The 20,730-nt window shown below is 42.8% G+C and overlaps 1 protein-coding gene across 4 annotated transcripts in view; it reads right to left on the bottom strand.

Moving 5' to 3' along the window:
• Nucleotides 1–20,730, bottom strand: part of SEMA5A (semaphorin 5A) — a 557,148-nt gene that overhangs the window by 87,567 nt on the left and 448,851 nt on the right. For all 4 annotated transcript variants that reach the window (XM_060400273.1, XM_060400274.1, XM_027980170.2 and 1 more), the window contains 3 exons: nt 16,972–17,089; nt 6,804–6,985; nt 294–437 (listed from right to left, as the gene is read on the bottom strand). In XM_060400273.1, the coding sequence (XP_060256256.1) occupies nt 294–437; nt 6,804–6,985; nt 16,972–17,089 (444 nt within the window). The remainder of the gene's footprint in view (nt 1–293; nt 438–6,803; nt 6,986–16,971; nt 17,090–20,730) is intronic.

Raw genomic sequence — 20,730 nt, 5'->3', positions numbered from 1 at the left:
CTTGCCTCCTCTCCGGGGAGCCCAGCACAGAGATGCCCGCTGTCCCTGCATCTCCCATCCCTCAAGAGCGGCTGGGCTGAGTGAACCCTGCAGGCTCACCAGTGAAGCTGTCCACCCCAAGCTTTGGTTGAAATTAAAGGATGAAAGAAAAGAGGTCATTCAGCTCAACAGAAAAGGATGCCACAGACAAGCTGAGCTGGATCCAGAAACTGAAACCGCAGGGAAACCAACTGCACTGGGATGACAGGAAGCGGGAGGGTGGCGACCCGGAGGCGCAGAGGGTAGGTACCCACCTCTCCTCGCGGTTCTGCCCCACGCACACCCGGCCCCCGTGCCGCGGGGTGGGATTGCTGCAGGACCGCTGCCGCACCTGGAAGCCGATCCCACACGTGGTGCTGCAGGGAGACCACGAGGTCCAGGGGGTCCAGCCTCCGTTCCTGCGGGAAGAAGCAACAGGGTCACTGGGGTCAACTTGCGCGAGGCCCAACCTCTATCTGCACCCGCCCCCAAGTTCACCCGGGGGATCCCCCCACGGGGACCACTGACGTATGGGCTGCGAAGGCCAGGCGAGCAAGGAGCCCTGGGAAGCAATGCAATGTACTGTCTCGGGAACCGGTTACTTTGAAGTCCATCCCCGCCCCCTAACCTGATTTTCGAGTCAAAAAAGAAAACTTGAGAGTCAAGTTTTGCATGTACTTGCAAATAACTTAAAAACGGGCTAATTAGAAACAAGAAAGCTTAGTGGTGAAAATGTTAAGCTAATGAAAAATAATGCTACTTTTGTTTTTTGAAAAGCAATTAGAGATGCATCCCTGAACCTTTGGCCTTTATGATTTTATTTGATTTGTACTGTATCAGTTATAATCTAGGAAAAGGGCACATTGAATCAAATAATCATCTAAATGTTTCCTTTAAAATATATTCATGGCAGTGACAATCAGTAACTCTCTTGATGGTATTCTTACTGATAAAGAGTACCATAATGTCAAAAGTTATAAAACAAGCTTTATTAAAAATGAAGAAAGGATATTTTAAAATTCAGATTCTTGGCTACTCTCCAATAATCTGACAAAGATATAGAGTATAAATAGGAAGTGCCAATTGTGTATATCTTTATTTATGTTACTTTAACATGTATAAAATAAGGCAGGTATATTAAAATATAAAATAAAAAATACTTTTATACAATAAACTGCTACAAACAGCCAGAGAAAAATTTTTGTGTAATATTGTAATTTTTTCCTTAAAATGTCTGCTTGTAGAATATTTATAATTTAAATATCTCCCTTACCAGTTTGTCCCTGCTATTTAAAAATAAACTATAGGAATGTTTTTTAAAATTTAAGTATTATTAATAAAATATATGTTCAAACCAGAGTCTAAACTTCCATATAGATAGTTAACTGCATGTAGATTTTTTTCTCTATTTCTCTATTCACATATGCATTTCTAAATAGCTGTTACTCTTGTCTGTCGTATTTATATTTCCGCTGAAATAATCATTTTACTTTATATATTCCTTTAAAAGCATGCAGGTGCACAGCTGTACCATTGTTTATACCATTGAAGGTACAAACAACTACACATGGAATATCTAACACAATTCCAAATGAAAGTTCCTCTGATAAAATTCTTAGCATATTTCATATTTCACTACTTTATTTTCTGAAACTTAAACATAATCAAAATCAAAATAAAGTGATACTTCGATGTATGATATAACAAAGCTGCTTCATAATAATTTAACCAAAATAACACAAAATAAGACAGATTTATGAAGCTGTTTCTACAAGTAATTAATATCTGACATATCATTCTTCCTCATACCATTTTTAAAAGCATCCAAAAATGAAAACATAAAAGAAACATAAAAATAGAAATAAACATAAATAAAATAAATTTCAACATAAATAAAAAGAAATTTTTAAAATTTCTTTTATATAAAAAAAGTTTAGATAATGCAAGAAACACTGCTCCCAAAATTGCTTGGAAATTCTTAATTGCCTAAACCTTTTAACAAACATGACACCTTATGATGTAATCTACTCGCAATCTATGGAAACTGTTGTATACAGGGCAGTAGGTATTTTAAATAATAGGAATATAGTACATTAGGAAATGACTACAGTATCCACATATGTGACTATTCTATGGAGCTGGGTTTGCACATTTCAAAGTGCTCCTTAGAGGCAGCCGTAGCAGCAGGCAACCAAAGAAGCAGCATTGAAAGTGAGAGTGTTAGTCACTCAGTTCCATCTGACTCTGTGACCCCATGGCCTGTAGCCCACCAGGCTCCTCTGTCCATGGGATTCTCCAGGCAAGAGTACTGCAGTGGGTTGCCATGCCCACCTCCATGGGATCTTCCTGACCCAGGGATTGAACCTGGGTCTCCTGCATTGCTGGCAGATTCTTTACCCACTGAGCCACAAAGGAAGCTCAGAGTAGCACTAAGTCAGCATATATCAGCAGATGGATTACTTCTTTGATTAAGTCAGTCAAAAACAATCTGCTTAATGCATTTAAAACATCACTGAAACAGGTTTCTTTACTATTTGATTTTTAGTCTTAAAATAACCACCAATTTGATCACAGCTCCTTTTAGTGAATGGCCTTCCAAAACTAGAGCCAGAGCTGAGCAGACATCAATAAAGTCACAAGAATGTCTGTGATAGTCCTTTTTTCCATTAAACAATATAAAACAGAGTACTACTCATTGACTGTAGCCTTCCAACAATAACAGTTCTATAGCTTTTATGGAGTTTCTGCCAGGCATCAGTGGAAACCACCTTAATTTTATAGAAATAATGCAACGCATAATGCAGTGTTGATATGCTCTTGTTTTCTGAAAGAACACAAATAGTCTAATCTCTGTAGACTTAATGGGCTCCTTTTTAATTGTGTGGAGCATCTGAGCTGGCCTATGGAGATGGTGAACAGAGGGCAAAATCTGCTCTTGCAGTCTGCCTTTCCTTATCTGACCACCCTTCCCTTCTTGGGCAGGCAGTGTCCTCAGGCCCTGGGTTGCCATACAGTGTGGCCCTTCAACACAACTGGCAGTGTGAGTGATGTCACAGACCACTTGCCCAGAGGTCTCTGCATTCTAAATCGGCTCTTGGAAAGAAGATAAAAATCCTACAGTAAGTGAGGAGGGTAAGTGTGGACCCTGATCTGAGAAGCTTTCCTGATGCTTCTTGCTTTTTAAATTTTATATATCTTTTTTATTGCAGCATGGATGATTCACAATAGTGTATTAGTTTCAAGTATCCTGGTGTTTGTTTTAAATATAACATATTGATTGGGAGACTGGGACTGACATGCACAACTGTTGATCTTGTGTGTGTATCTGTGGTGCTCAATCTTGTCTGACTCTTTACGAACCCTTTGATTATAACCCACAAGGCTCTTCTGTCCAGGGGATTTTCCAGGCAAGAATACTTGAGCGGGGTGCCATTTCCTACTCCAGGGGATATTCTCAACCCAGGAATCGAACCCAGTGATACTCTGTATAAAGCAGATAACTAATGAGAACCTACTGTGTAGGACAGGGGACTCTACCTGATGCTCTGTGGTGACCGAAATGGGAAGGAAATCTAAAAAAGAGAAGATATCTGTATACGTATAACTGATGCACTTTTCTGTACAGCAGAAACTAATATAACACTGTAAAGCAACTATACTCCAGGTTAAAAAAAAAAAAAAAAAGGAACATATTACTGTGGCCACAGTGCTATACACGGTACAGGGAAGGGAGGAGAAAAGTGAGTATGTTTTAAAAAAAAAATGAGCCAGCAACAAAATAATACACAGATGACAGGAAAGCTACTCATGCTCACACCATGTGAGCCGCCTCCAGGTTACTCGGCAGTGGGTATCAGCTGCGTCGGGGTGTTCTGAGCAGTCCTGCCAAGTTCTTTCAGTCCTTTCTGACTCTTTGTGACCCCATGGACTGTAGCCTGCCAGGCTCCGCTGCCCATGGGGAGTCTCCAGGCAAGAACACTGGAGTGAGTTGCCATGCCCTCCTCCAGGGCATCTTCCTGGCCCAGGGATCAAACCTGTGTCTCTCACGCCTCCAGTACTGACAGGCGGGTTCTTTACCACTGGCACCACCTGGGAAGCCCGCTTGGATCACAGCGCAGAGCTTTCTAAAGACTTGGCTTCTGTCAGAAAGCATAGTCATAGACTCTGGGGTCTGTCTGCCTTTCTCCAGATGCTGAGGGTATTGGCGGTTATAACTCTCAGGTGAGAGAATCTAACACGGCCAAGGGTCCTGCCGCTACAGAGCTCCCCTTGTGACCAGCTGCGGTCTTCATGGGGCCTACAGCACAGCACACCCAGCTCCCTGCCTTCCCCTCATCCCCCCTGTAGATGCTCAGAACCCTCTCCATACTTCCAGCACACAATCTCACTGTCAGAGTGGTCACCCTGACCAACCAGAACAGACTCAGGTTTTGCTCCTAGAAAAAAAAGTCCCATTAAAAAAGGTATACGTTGCCGTCATTGGAAGCTGCAGACTTATTTAGATGACAAAAACTCTGTCAAAGCTCCAAGCCTTCCTTGACATTCTACCTTACTGCTGAGCTAGTTCGAGTTTTGTCTCTCTCTGTTCCTTCCTCCTTCCCAAAAAATTAGAATTCAGAAGGGGTGTAGACATTCATGTGTTCACTTTAATTATAAAATTAAACCAGATTTTCTTGATTGATAGGAAGTGTGACTTGGCCCCAGTTTGATAATAGAGTCTGACTTAGCTAATTACCTTATACTGTGGATTTATTTCCATAAATTGAATGCCCTTAATCTGTAGCTCCAAGATAATGACAAATTTAAATGATGTGATATAAGAGCATTTAATCAAAGATATTATATTTGACAAATGTATTGAATTAGCAATATTTTGAATTCCCCAACACTTTCTGAGTCTATTAAGTTAAACAATAACAAAGATAAATGAAGAGCGGGTTTAACTTAGAGTCATTAGATCAGTCTTTGCAGAGGCTTTCTGATGTACTTTGCACTAATTGAGGAGGTACTTGACATCAGTGGCTGCGCCAAAAAAAAAAAAAAAATCAGTTTGCAAGTTAGGTGGTTTCCACTTTTCTTCTTCCAACAAAACTGAGGCCAACATAAACAAGTTATCAACTGATAAAGGGCATTAAAAACAATTTCTGGTGTCAGATTACCATAGTTTTGACAGATAACTTCAAAGGAATATGTAAGCTAATAAGCCCTTGCTGCTAGAAAACCAAATATTTGCTGCGAACTGGCCTTGTTCACTTGGCTTCTCACGACTGTCTCTTTCCTTTGACAGTACCAGGGGCTCCCAGTGGATAGAAGTCAGTGAGTGCTATGGTTCCTCCCTCCTGACCCTGCAGTGAGGTGGTTCATAAGGATGAAGATCAAATCTGGTGACACCCATAAAATGACAGCATGGCCTGTTTTTGCCAATGATGGAGCCCTAGCTTCCTATCCCTCAGGCACGCTGAAGTGTGCACTCATGAGAGGTCCCCGTCAAGCAGACGGGATGCTCCTGGCAGGTGAGCATCGTTCCCGTTACCGTGACAGACACGATCCCCAAGGCAGGCAAGGACTGAGATGCAGGTACAGTGTATCATCGACTCATGCATTCTTGGATCCCCCATAAGTCGCCAACCAAAAATTATCACTAACAGCTCATATACCAGTAAGTGACACTCTCATGTGGATTTGGAAAGCCATACACACTTTTAGAGGGGCTTCCCAGATGGCACAGTGGTAACGAATCTGTCTGCCAGAGCAGGAGGTGTGGGTTTGATCCCTGAGTCGGGAAGATCGCCTGGAGAGGGAAATGGCAGCCCACTCCAGTATTCTTGCCTGGAAAATCCCATGGACGGAAGAGCCTGGTGGGCTACAGTCCATGGGGTCACAAAGAGTGCTCAAACACAGTGGAGCATTAAGATATTGAAATATACACTTTAAGAAGCAGGGTCCTCTGAGTGTAAGCAGCACTGTAGGATAGCTTTGGTAGTTTCAGAAATGGCCCCTAGAGTCAATATTCCTGAATCTGTAAAGGACCGGTCTAGGGTAACAACTAAAGCTCCCATGTCCACACAGGTACCTGCAATGGGCCAGCTGCCAATCACAATGCTTATACTTGGACAGTGTGGTTTTGGGATGCTCTGTCTCCATAGCAAGCTACTCACCTGCCCTCTAAAAGAATGGTGATAAACTAGATACCCTTCATATACTTGCAAGTTGTCATTGAATTCTCTTTTCACCAAAAGCTTCAAATGTTACAGACATTTCTGTTACCTCACTATTTGAATGTGTGAATGGAATTTAAATACCACAGAGATTTGATAGTCACCTTTGCATTTAAAAAATTGATGAGCAGAGTCTAATTTACCATTCAGAAACTGTATGCTTTTCCTTCTTCTAATATTTTGCATACTCGAAACACTTTTCCCAGTCTAACAATGAACACATGGATAGGTTTAGATTCACCTAAACATATAAAGAGGCTTAGAATCTGATTTTCAATTTTTTTAATTTAGTTGATTTACGATATCATGTTCCTTTTAGTTATATAGCACAGTGACTCAGTTATACAAATCTATGCAAAGGAGGCATATATATATGTGTATTGCAAATTAGGTTTTTAATTTAAAATCTCCCCCCACAGATCCTGTCATTTTTAAGTGGTCAACGTCTCTATCTTTTTGTGACCTTTCTCTTCAATAGGGAAGGCATGTATCGGTAGTGATTTCCCAAATGCCTGGACAAGCTGGGTTTACACTTGCATTTTAGCCCAAGCGTCAGGAGGGACGCACCTGGAGCAGTTCGCGATCTCCATGCGGGGGCCCTGGCACTGCCAGCCACCACACTGGGGGGCCGGGCTGTCGCAGGAGCGGGTGCGACAGAGGCAGGATCCCACGGCGCTTCCGTCTGTGTGTGTGCAGGGCGTCCACGGAGACCACGCACCAAAGTGCCCATCCACGGTGAGATTCCTCACCTAGGAAGCAGATATAGGCAAGGATGTCAGAAAGGGTTAAGGCTGCAAACATAGTAAGAGAAAAAAATGAGATCTCCCAGGAGACCATCAGAGCTCCTTTGGAATATCTCAAATTGCAATCAAAAAGAGAGAAAGGGGAAGTATTTCTAAGAAAAGCAGTAAAGGCCACGGGTGGAGACAGGGATGGAGTGGAGGAGAGGAGGGGGAGGAAGGAGGTGGAGGGCAGGAGGGAACAGACAGAAAGGAGGAGGGGGAGGGGAAGGTGCTAATGACCTGTCAAACCATGGCAGGGTTGTCTACTCTAGTTCTTATTTATTTATTTTAATTGGAAGCTAATTACTTTACAATATTGTAGTGCTTTTTGCCACACATGGACATGAGTCAGCCATGGGTGTACATGTGTCCCCCATCCTGAACCCCCCTCCCACCTCCCTCTCCATCCCTCCCCTCAGGGTCAGCCCAGTGCACCAGCCCTGAGCGCCCTGTCTCATGCATCGAACCTGGACTGGCGATCTGTTTCACACATGATGATATACATGTTTCAACGCTATTCTCTCAGATCATCCCACCCTCGCCTTCTCCCAGAGAATCCAAAAGTCTAGTTCCTCTTGTTGCTGTTTTTCATACCAAAACATCTTTTATTTGTGAGGAAGCCATGTAAAACTTATTATGAGCAAGTATAAGTGTAAGTACAATTTTAGGAATCAAATTAGGACTTTCCTGTGGCTCAGATGGAAAAGCATCTGCCTACAATGTAGGAGACCTGGGTTTGATTGCTGGGTCAGGAAGATCCCCTGGAGAAGGAAATGGCAACTCACTGCAGTACTCTTGCTTGGAAAATCCCATGGATGGAGGAGCCTGGGTAGGCTACAGTCCATGGGGTTGCAAAGAGTCAGTTATGACTGAGTGACTTCACTTTCACTTTTAGGAACCAAGAATAAAGGACATCCTCTCTCCTCTTCTAAACACGCCAGAACAGAATGGAGCAGAATAGGCTGTAACTATTGAAGCTAAAGGCAAAGGAGAAAAGGAAAGATATACGCATCTGAATGCAGAGTTCCAAAGAATAGCAAGGAGAGATAAGAAAGCCTTCCTCAGTGATCAGTGCAAAGAAATAGAGGAAAACAATAGAATGGGAAAGACTAGAGATCTCTTCAAGAAAATTAGAGATACCAAGGGAAACTTTCATGCAAAGATGAGCACAATAAAGGACAGAAATGGTATGGACCTAACAGAAGCAGAAGATATTAAGAAGAATACACAGAATACACAATGCAAGAATACACAGAAGAACTGTACAAAAAGATCTTCATGACCCAAACGATCATGATGGTGTGATCACTCACCTATAGTCAGACATCCTGGAATGTGAACTCAAGTGGGTCTTAGAAAGCATCACTACAAACAAAGATAGTGAAGCTGATGGAATTCCAGTTGAGCTATTTCAAATCCTAAAAGATGATGCTGTGAAAGTGCTGCACTCAATATGCCAGCAAATCTGGAAAACTCAGCAGTGGCCTCAGGACTGGAAAAGGTCAGTTTTCATTCCAATCCCAAAGAAAGGCAATGCCAAAGAATGCTCAAACTACTGCACAATTGGCCTCATCTCACAAGCGAGCAAAGTAATGCTCAAAATTGTCCAAGCCAGGTTTCAACAGTACATGAACTGTAAACTTTCAGATGTTCAAGCTGGATTTAGAAGAGGCAGAGGAACCAGAGATCAAATTGCCAACATCCACTGGATCATCAAAAAAGCAAGAGCATTCCAGAAAAATATCTACTTCTACTTTATTGACTATGCCAAAGCCGTTGACTGTGGATCACAACAAACTGTGGAAAATTCTTAAAGAGATGGGAATACCAGAGCATATCACCTGTCTCCTGAGATATCTGTATGCAGGTCAGGAAGCAACAGTTAGAACTGGAAAAACAGACTGGTTCCAAATCGGGAAAGGGGTACATCAAGACTGTATATTGTCACCCTGTTTATTTAACTTATTTGCAGAGTATATCATGTGAAATGCTGGGCTGGATGAAGCACAAGCTGGAATCAAGATTGCCAGGAGAAATATCAATAACCTCAGATATACAGATGATACCACCCTTTCTTATGGCAGAGAGCAAAGAACTAAAGAGCCTCTTGATGAAAGTGAAAGAGGAGAGTGAAAAAGTTGGCTTAAAACTCAACATTCAGAAAACTAAGATCATGGTATCCAGTCCCATCACTTCATGGCAAATAGGTGGGGAAACAATGGGAAGAGTGATAGACTTTTTTATTTTGGGAGGCTCTAAAAGTCACTGCAGATGGTCACTGCAGCCATGAAATTAATAGATGCTTGCTCCTTGGAAGAAAAATTATGACCAACCTAGATAACATTTTAAAAAGGAGACAGGACTTTATCAACAAAGGTCCATCTAGTCAAAGCTATAGTTTTTCTAGTAGTTATGTATGGACGTGAGAGTTGGATTATAAAGAAAGCTGAGCACCAAAGAATTGATCCTTTTGAATTATGGTGTTGGAGAAGACTGTTGAGAGTCCCTTGGACTGCAAGGAGATCCAACCAGTCAATCCTGAAGGAAATCACTCCTGAATATTCATTGGAAGGACTGATGCTAAAGCTGAAACTCCAATACTTTGACCACCTGATACGAAGAACTTACTCATTGGAAAAGACCCTGATGCTGGGAAAGATTGAAGGTGGGAGGAGAAGGGGACAGCAGAGGATGAGATGGTTGGATGGTATTGCTGACTCAATGGACATGAGTTTGAGTAGACTCCGGGAGTTGGTGATGGACAGGGAGGCCTGGCATGCTGCAGTCCGTGGGGCTGCAAAGAGTCAGACACGACTGAGCGACTGAACTGACTGACTGGTTGAATATCCAATTCTTCTTGTTCTCTGAGTTTCTCACGTGAGTAGAAGATCCTGCCACCCCTTGACTGACAAGGCATTAGCATACTCCCCTTTCCCTCCTCCTCTTTCTTTTCTTCTGTCCCTTTCTCGTGACGTCACTTATATGTGGAATCTTAAAAAATAATGGCACAAATGAACCTATTTACAAAATAGAGTCACAGAGGCAGAAAACATACTTATGGTTAGAGGGGGAGGGGGACATGGAGGAGGGATAAATTGGGAGATGGGGGTTGATACAGACACACTAATAATAAATAGATAACTTATAAGGACCTATTTTATAGCACAGGGAACTCCGCTCAGTAGTCTGTGATGATCTATAAAGAATCTGAAAAATGAATGACTGATTGAATATCCAACTCTGATTCACTTCATTGTACACCGGAAGCTAACACTACACTCCAATAAAAATTAATTGAAAAAAGAAAAAAGAAAATGAAAAAAAAAAAAGAACTGAAGTTAAAACTCATACATATACAACTCTTGCATTTTTATGTTCCTTAAAAGATTGAAAGATTGGTCAACTAGTTTGATTTAAGATCTGGCTTGGTCTAAAAAAGTCATTTCAAACTGACATTTCATTTACAAATTAAAAGAGTGCCTATTAAGCAACCAGATATGTCCTAATTGTTAAGCACATCCCAGTCAAATCCGTATTGTGTCCACTCTCCTAGAGTTTATGAGCTGGCATGGAGGAGCTGGACCCATAATTATTACTGTAAATAAATCCAATGATGCATCTCAGAGTAGGGGGTGTGGACGAGCATGGGGGGCTTCCAGCAAGCTGGCGGGATCTGGAGGGATGGTGACAATGGAGGCTCCTGGGGAAGGGGTCTGCTGGGGCTGTGGAGGCAGAGGGCAGCCTGAGTGATGACTGGGGCAGGGTACTGCCACATGTGTGGGCACCAGGCTGCTGCCCCTGGGCCAGGAGGAAGCGGCCCAGAGGAAGCAAAGCTGAGAGCTGAGCTAGAAGCTTCAGCAGGGTCAGAGCAGAGGGCGGAAGGGGTGTGTGGACGCCCTGTGGTGTAGATGCTCTGTGACGTGGATGCTGAGAGCCTTAAGGGAGGGGCCTCGATGGTCCCTCGACCCATGGAAACTAGTCCAGGGCAGGTGGAACCACATCATGTCAGCTCAAATCTGACAAGGGGATCTTGCCAGAAGCTAGTGAGTCCCAAGATTTGAGACTCACGGGACCCAGACTTCAGATCACCCAGCCCTCAGAAGGAATCTCCCCTCTGCAGATGGACAGAAGGCATAGAGTCCAAACCTCTTGAATTTAGCATGGGGAAACTGTGCATTTCTTAGAAAATATGATAGATGAAGAGATGAGGTTACATATAAGTTACATGCTTCACTTTACCCTCTGCTGCCTGCTGCTCCCACCATCTTGCTCACAAGTTCCTGCCCTGGTTGATTCCGGGGGATTTAAGATTCATCATCCACATGGCGGCGGGGGGGGCACTCCATGGAGGAGAGAATTAATTCCTTTGGAGCAAACAAACTGTGACATGATGACTCAGCGACTAACATGTGTAACTTGTAAAACAAACTGTACTTGCGTGTCACAGTTTCAAAAGAAAGGTGAAACATATTTTGTGAAAATGCAGGCGACTTTCCTGGTGGTCTGGTGGCTAAGAATCCTAGCTCCCAATGCAGGGGCCCTAGGTTTGATCCGTGGTCAGGGAGCGAGATCCCATAACTTGCAACTAAGATCCAGCATAGCCAAATAAATAAATATTATATATATATATATATATATAGTGAGTTTTATTTCTGCAGTCATGCCTCCAAATACAACAGGCAAGAGTAACCACTGCTGGTGGTTTAGTTGCTGAGTCATGTCCGACTCTTTGCGACCCCATGGACTGTAGCCCACCCAGGCTCCTCTGTCCATGGAATTCTCTAGGCAAGAATACTGGAGTGGGTTGTCATTTCCTTCCCCAGGGGATCTTCCTGACCCAGGTCTGCTGCATTGCAGGCAGACTCTTTACTGACTGAGCCACCAGGGAAGCCCAGCATGAACTGTGTCCATTTCCTCTGACCTGGCTGCTTGCTTGTCTCCAGCTGCCACAGTGATGTCTGTGTCCCTGCTTATCCACACCCCAAGGCTTTATACCCACTTGCCACACCTGGCTCTTTCTATAAGATGCGGTCAAAAGGGAGAGGGGAAACCTGCCTGATCCTTTGGATTCTGAGTGATTCACGGGATCCTACACAAATGAGTGAAGGTACAAAGGCAGATATTTCCTGAGAGGAAAATATCCCTGTTTCTAAGGTCCCTGTAACCTACTGTCCCACCAGGATTAAAAAAAAAAAAACAAACGCAACTCCTACTCTCACCATGCTTCAAACTGTGGTGTTGGAGAAGACTCTTGAGCCTCCCTTGAGCTTCAAGGAGATCGAACCAGTACATCCTAAAGGAAATCAACCCTGAATATTCTTTGGAAGGACTGAGGACTGATATTGAAGCTGAAGCTCCAATACTTTGGCCACCTGATGCTGGGAAAGACTGAGGGCAGGAGGGGAAGGGGGTGGCAGAGGATGAGATAGTTGGATGGCATCACTGACCCAATGAACATGAGTTTGAGGAAGCTCCAGGAGATAGTGAAGGACAGGGAAGCCTGGTGTGCTGCAGTTAATGGGATTGCAAAGAGTCGGACAACTTAGAGACTGAATAACGACAAACTCTAACCATAAGGACACTTCAGTGTTTCTTAGAAACAGAATCCTACGTAACCTTAATTCCCTTTTCTTTCTTTCACAGTAGATTTCGGTAATACCTGTCTGGCTATCTGAACATAACATGTGGACGACAAGGGGGTCACCAATCACTTAGTCTACCAATCAGCCACTGCTTTGGGAGATGTTGCTGACTGATCACCAGACAAGGGAAAATCTCAGAAGTACTGGATTTAAGTCCAAATTTATTTCCCAATGTAGTTTCAGAATCTTGTGTAAAACCTTTAGTCTGTGGTCTACTGTACTGATGTCTAAATAAAGAGCTCTAGGGTTAATCATTGCTAAAGACTCCTTTCACTCAAAGATGTTAATTACACAGCAGCCAGGGAAGAATCTATTATTTTAATACATTAAGGTGCTTATTTGATCTACTTTATTTTGTTAATCACTGCAGCATGTATTTTGAAAAAGAGACTCATTGTATGACATACTGTGCTACTAACTATGTGTCCAGATAGTATTCTTGCTTGGAGAACCCCATGGACGGAAGAGACTGGCAGGCTACAGTCCATAGGATCGCAAAGAGTTAGCATGACTGAAGTGATTTAGCATGCACCTACACACCACACAGAGTGTGGATGACATTTACACATAAATCAAGCCCAGGTAGATTTCCTTGGTAGCTCAGATTAAAGAATCTGCCTGCCAATGCAGGAGGCACGAGTTTGATCCCTGGGTCAGGAAGATCCCCTGGAGAAGGGAATGGCTACCCACTCCAGTATTCTTGCCTGGAGAGTTCCAGGAACAGAGGAACCTGGAAGGCTGCAATCCACGCAGTCGTAAAGATTCAGACACAACTGAGTGACTAACACTTTCACTTTCACCCTTGTTAAGCAACACTGCAAGTTAGGACATATACATTACTTGAATCACTCTAGGTATATAAATTTAGATCTAACTTTAGTACTTGAAATCTCTTATACTTAGTAAAATGCTTACATTACAATAATATAAGCAAAAAGAACATTAATCAATATGTCAATTAACTAATATCCTGTCTCCTGGATAGGAGAAATCCATAAACATTTTTAAATAGGGAACTTTGGGTGGAAAATAGGTCTCTGTCTTTACTCAGGTCCATAAAGTCAAACCTTTCTTTTATTTCAGTCAAAAATTTAAAATAATAATATAAATTACATCTTAATTGCTTTTAAAAATACTTCTCTAAGCCTGATCTACATCAATGCTAATCATCTCATCTAGCTCATTTCTTTCTAAGAGATTTTTTAAAGATATGTATAAATAATTAAAACAAGAGTTGGGTAATATAGGAGTTCCCAAATTCGGCCTGGCAACTTACATAAATCAGAAAATACACGTTTTGCTTTCCTTAGCTTTGCTCAAGTGATACAATTTATTATTGTCTGTTGTTGGATGCTTTTCATATTCTTATCAAAAGTGTATCTTGGTAAACAACCAATTACATTGGATGAGATGGGAGAGATGGTTGTGCGTAATGAAATCACCTCAAATCAGGGGGGGAAAAATACCAAAGCCTTCTTAAGTGTGTTTTAGGGACAGTGAATCAGAGATCACGTCTCAGCCACATTTTCCAAAAAGAGCTGGTGGAGGGGCAGCTCTGAAACCAGGGTAGGTCCACATCATCCCCTGACCTTTCCTGAGTTTGTACCAGAAGCTGTCCTCTCAGCAGAAAGAAGCAACTTTAGTGATAACCCTCCGGTCACTTCTTAAATATCCAGTCACCTTCATTTTCTGACCATAGAAACATACTAGATGTACTTGTTACAAACTAAGTGGGTGAGTGTGTATTTCCCATTATGTAATTAAGCATGTCCCAGATAGCCACTGAAACACCCTTGAGCCCTGGACCAATGACTTTATTGCTTAAGAAGAACCGCTGTTATCTTCTGCCCCCTTTTTAAGCATTAAAACAGTAAGGTCAAACTTCTGCAAGAAAATGTGCTGATTCTTCTAAAGTGCATGTCTGAACTTTTAAAGCTACATGTCATATAGCACACTTTGTGTTTTCTTTAGCTGCAAAGAATTTAAAGGGAACACCTCTGTGCTTGTACAGTGTGGTTCAGACAGAAGAAAGGACTTCACACAGACAGTGGCATGTTTGAACCAGTTTCATAAGACACTGCAGAGGCATTGGCTCCTAAATTCAGAGATCTGAAGCTAAAGAACAAAAAGGACTAGCAGCTCAGCCCACCCCCTTCAAGGCTTTGCTGAGAGCCTGGATGCAGTGATGTACCCTCCTTTAGAGGGAAAAGCCTACAGTTTGTGCCAACAATTGGGGAATGACACTGGTTTAATCGCCTTAGCCTGCCTCCGGTCACTCTGCCTTCTTGTCTCACTTACAAACTGAAGGACAGCCTTTGTGACATGCGGCTTAGATAATGCAAAGAGCAGGTTCCTTGATAGGAAATGGACTGACTGTTCCGATGCCTCCAGCTGTTTGGAACTGAAGGACTATCACGGATTTAACGTAAGGGACAGTGTCCCTGCTTTCTCACCTCTCTTGCAGGGTGAGGCCAGGGCTGATAAGAATGCACACGGGCAGTGAGGTGACAGCCAAGGGACTTACCTAAGCCCTAAATGTGCTGAACTTAATAGCTGTTGCTCATATTCTCCAAGGACAGAGAAATAGAACTTGGAATGGCTTAGCTGACGGCTCTGAAGACAAAGGAGAAGAAAGGCCGGATTGGGCAGGTGAGGACCCAGATACACATAACGGCAAAGGCAAGAGTGGAATCTGTGTTCTTGGATTCAGAGTCTGACTGGAGTTTCTCCACATTCCACAGGGTTCCCGGGGGAGTGTACTTTAGGGTGTTTCTCCCAGGAATTCCCTGACCCTGAGCAGTAGCGAAGACACTGTGCCACATGGGGTTCCATCATACTATCCTTTAGTTTGTTTAAAAGCTGTTTCCCCGCTTCTGGAATTATAGCTCCCAGGAGATATGGATGGGTGTGGAAGATACTATTTTATTAATATTAATGCTAGAAAGGGCAAAATAGTCCACACCAAACTCTGGAGACAAAAAGTCCAAGAATTAACAGAGATGTTACATTTCACTTGGAAACCAGCACTATTTTCTCTTAAGAGCATATGTGTGTGTGTGTGTTCAGTCATGTCCAGCTCTTTGCAATCCCATGGACTGTAGCCCGTGAGTCTCCCTGTCTGTGGGATTTTCCAGGCAAGAATACTGGAGTGGGTTGCCTTTTCCTGCTCCAGGGATTCTTCCCGACCCAGGGATCAAATTCTCATCTCCTGTGTCTCCTGCATTAGCAGGTGGATTCTTTTCTCTTTTTTTTTTTTTCCCTGAAATTTATGTATATTTAATTGGAGGATAATTTATTTACAATGTTGTGTTGGTTTCTGCCACACATCCCCATGAATCAGCCACAGGTATACAGAGGTCCCCTCCCTCCCACCTCCCAGCCAATCCCACCCCACCCCTCTAGGTTGTCACAGAGCACGGAGTTTGGGCTCCCTGGGTTACACAGCAAATTCCCACTGGCTAACTATTTTCCATATGGAAATGTACATGTTTCCATGCTACCCTGTCATGGAAACAGTTTGCCCCACCCTCTCCTTCCCCTGACTGTGTCCACAAGTCTGTTCCCTATGACTGCATTTCCACTGCTTCCCTGCAGATAGGTTCATCAGTACCATCTTTCTAGAATCCATAATCGTAGTGTTATTCACTCAGTCGTATCCAACTCCTTGGACCCCAAGGACTGCAGCTCACCAGGCTCCTCTGTCCGTGGGATTCACCAGGTAAGAATATTGGACAGGATTGCCATTCCCTTCTCTAGAGGATCTTCATGATGCAGAGACTGAAACTGGGTCTCTTGCATTGCAGACAGATTCTTTATCATTTGAGCTACAGGGAAGTCCTCTAGATTTCTTATGTATGTGTTAATATATGATATTTGTTTTTCTTTTTGACTTACTTCACTCTGTATAATAGGCTCTAAGTTCATTCACCTCATTAGAACTGACTCAAATGCATCCCTTTATATGGCTGAGTAATATTCCATGATATATATGTACCACAGCTTCTTTATCCTTTCATCTGTCGATGGACAGCTAGCTATTGTAAATAGTGCTGGCAGGCAGATTCTTGAGCCACCAGCGATGCCCCATCTCTTAAGATATTTCTTTTAAAAACAGACAGTAATTGATGGCAGCATCCTGTGTGGCTTGGTGCAGGAAGAGCTGGATGCGTTAAGAAAGCACAGACCAGATTTCTGAGGAAGGTTCTCATACGAAAAGGAATGGAGGCCACAGAAGGGTGGGTTGGGACTGCAGGTTAGGACCACTGGGGCCCCAGGGATGGTGCTTCCAGAGCTGGGGACCCGGACACTCACAGGACAGGTGGCGATGCTCTGTTCCCACTGCGTCATGCTCAGGCTCTCCTCCAGGCTCGTGCACTTCTTCATCACCACGTCCCAGCCACAGTACGGGTCCTGGGCCCCAATGCAGGCACTGAAAACACACACCAAAGGGTCATCAGAAAGGCAGGTTAAGCTGGAACAAAAAGGGTAAGCTGAGAGTTGAGCCTTAGGATTTGATGTAGGAACTAGTTATATGAAACAAAAGCTTCCATCTGCACATTAGAGAACAGAGCTAACTGCATACAGCAGTAGGTATCTAATTTAAATTAAATGAATTAATTTTAGTTGAAATGTCTATTTTTTTCTAAGATATAGAAAATGACTATCGGTGCTAACATGGTGACTTTTGGTGTTGTGAATGATCTAAAGTCAAACATTTGCTCAAGAATACTAGTTATCACCTCCACCGCCACCACAACCAACATCATCCCATGAATAATAGGTGCTGGGGTCCAGCCCCGGTGGATCCAGGGAATTTGAAGCGGGGATGGAGTTGGCGATTAGGAAAGAATTATTCAATTAGAGATATAAAGAGAGATTAGGAAAGAATAGTGTAGTAGGAAAATTAGTGGAGAAAAGATGCTGAATAACTTGCAACCAATAAAACCCCAAGACAAGGGGGTTTGCACCACCTACGTAGGCCACAGGTATCTTCCCGGTCTCCCAGAGGAGCGGAGACACAAAGTGCCTCCCCGTTCAGATCTTAGAAGCCCAGGCAAAATTAGTAGGCCTGGTGAGCCTCTGTGCTCCAGATGGGAATTCAGCCAGAAAAGAAGAGAATGAGAAAAGATGACACAAGGGAAACCAGTCTTTCCAGGAACTGGTCCGTTTCTTTATTTTCCAAGGCCGCTTTTATACTTTAAGTCATACATAGAGATAAATGGAAAATACAAAGTCACACGGGGTCAGCAGTCCTGACCCTTATTGAAACCACACTTTCTTTCTGCATTCCTTCCAATACACAAAGTTCTCAGGTGATTTACATCATTTTCTGGCCAAGAGGCCTGCTAACATTTTATGACCCTTTCTGATGATGATTAGTCAACCAGAAAACTTGTTTTCTCCAAAGGCAATTTTTCTTAAGTCAGGCACCACCCTCTGAAGGTACCAGATAAACTTGCATTCCTACAGGGCAAAGGTGCAGTGGGCTATAATCAGGAAAAGAATTTAGTCTAAGGTCTAACATGATTAATATCAAGGTTAATACTTATTTCTCCTATATGCTAGTTATATCAATTAGTGTGTATAAGGGGCAAGGGATATGGAGGCTTAGCAGCAAATATTGGCTCAACAATGAAACCCTCCACTGGTATAATTTCTAACTGACCCACTAATACTATACTAATAACTTTCTAACTTCTCAAAAGAATCTGCATTTAGAAAGTTTATGGCATCTCGTGCCTCTCACGGGTGGGAAGCTGTGAACAATCACATGTGGCCAGATAACCCTGTCAGGCAGGCTAGAGGGCCATCAGAGGAGTTTTTGGACTGAAACACTCACACCCAGGAGATTTATTAGCTGGAGCTCTAAGTTAGCTCCTTTTCAGAGAGAGGTGGTGGGGGATAGCCCCCCGTAATGTCAGAAGCGTAGGTGAAAACATAATGCAGTAAGGTAGGCTGACTCTGGTTTTGGGGGTAGATGTTCGAGAATGTCCAGGGGGACCCCTGAGGCCTGATCCCGCCTTTGCGTATGTCAGGCCTCCTTCCTCATGACCTTTTCCACGTGCGGGATTCCTCACGTTGGCTCCCGGCATCTAGGCATCACTTGTGATAAGTAAAATTATTACATCATTGATACACTAACAGCTTTCATAGGAAGGTATTACTATTTTTGCTTTATTTATCATCATAATCATTATCATTACCACCACCATCATCATTACTACATCATCCTCAGCCACTTAATGATAGATATTATTGATTAAACAGACTGTGATCTATAAGATTACTACATCATTTAACCATTTAAACAACTCTAATGAGGAAGGTGTTATTACTTCAACTTTACTGATGAGAAGAAAGCGACACCAACAATTTCTAAAATTTGCCCAAGGACAAATACACCCCCAAACCTGTCACGTGACTGGTTCAAATATAATAAAATAAAGAAGTCTTCCTTTTGAGTAACAGACTTTAAAAATGTATTAAAATTTTCCATTTAATAGTGGTTTAGTATAGCCCTGTCTACAATATTCAATATACTATATCATAAATGCTGTAGACAGTAGATACTTTATTCTAGCTCTGTCTCAATGAAAGAGTTCATATACAACATGGGAATGATTAGATGAAGATTTCTGGCCAACAACAACAGCAACAGATACAATAGAAGGCTGGGAATTCCCTGGCAGCCCAGTGGTTAGGGTTCTGTTCTTCCAGAACAGGAAGCGCAAATTTGATCCTGGCCAGGGAACTAAGATCCTACAAGCCATGGCGTGTGGCCAAAAATAAAAACAAAAAAATCCAGGGGATGTGGGAAGGGAGGAAGCAGACAGAAGACAGTGAGAGTGCCAGAATGGTACAGAAGATCTTCCTACAGACAAGCAGGCCATTGGACACTTTCTCTTAAGAACCAGGAGGTCAGGGATGCAGGACACGGTATTGAGCAAAGGCAGCGAATACAGCCTGGGAGTGACAAGGTCTACCAAGTTAGAACAGAGCTCACATGAGACTATGGCCACCTCCAACACTTCAGCCACCTGATACGAAGAGCCAACTCATTAGAAAAGACCCTGATGCTGGGACAGATTGAAGGTGGGAGGAAAAGAGGACAACAGAGGATGAGATGGCTGGATGCCATCACTGACTCAATGGACATGAGTTTGAGCAAGCTCCAGAAGCTGGTGAAGGACAGGGAAGCCCAGCATGCTGCAGTCCATGGGGTCGCAAGGAGTTGGGAACAACATAGCAACTGAACAACAACAACAATAAGACACTGAAGATGCTATAGAGTTACAGCTCACTGAGAGTAGGACTACAAGTTCTTACCTAATCATTAAACATGGGGCCAGAGAGGTAGTCTAAATAATAATGTAATTAATATTAATGATATTAAAACCCCTTATTAACAAATCAAATATGCTAACCTTGTAAAGAGTGCTGTTCTAAGAACTTGATCTCTATCTCCTCATTTAAACCTCATAAAAGCTTTAAATACACTATACCCATTAGCTACTCCACTTAGTCTCATTTTAAAAGGGAAAAAAATAATCAAAGAATAGAACGGAGACAAAGGAGAAGTCCAAGTTCCGCAGTTGGGGATGATAATCCAAAGGTAATAAATCAAGCAATAGAGAAAAATATGGCTGGTTAAGTTACTATGCAATTATTGTTTATTAACCAGCCAAAGTTCAAAGGGTTAAAACTGGTGCTTCTCACTGCAGGACCAGGCTGGGGTGGAAAGGAGTGTCAGTTACCTTCACCATCACCTCACTGGAACTTTTTGATAAGTGACCCTGTAGTTGTTAAAAGATAAACTGAGGCCTATTAAACTGTTTGGTGGGACTTCCCTGGTGGCTCAGTGGTAAACAAGATACCTGCCCATGGAGGAGACACAGGTTCAATCTCTGGGTTGGGAAGAGTCCCTAGAACAAGAAATTCTTGCCTGGGAAATTCCATGCACAGAGGAGCCTGGCGGGCTACAGTCCATGCATTACAAACAGCAGGACACAAATGAGTGACTGAAGAACAGCAGCAACAAAACTAAACCATTCAAGAGTTTCTTTGAGCAAA

Source organism: Ovis aries, chromosome 16 (genome assembly GCF_016772045.2).
Source record: "Ovis aries strain OAR_USU_Benz2616 breed Rambouillet chromosome 16, ARS-UI_Ramb_v3.0, whole genome shotgun sequence".
Lineage (NCBI taxonomy): Eukaryota > Metazoa > Chordata > Mammalia > Artiodactyla > Bovidae > Ovis > Ovis aries.
The sequence above is the reverse complement of the archived record's forward strand: the minus strand, read 5'-3'. Positions and strand labels throughout refer to the sequence as shown.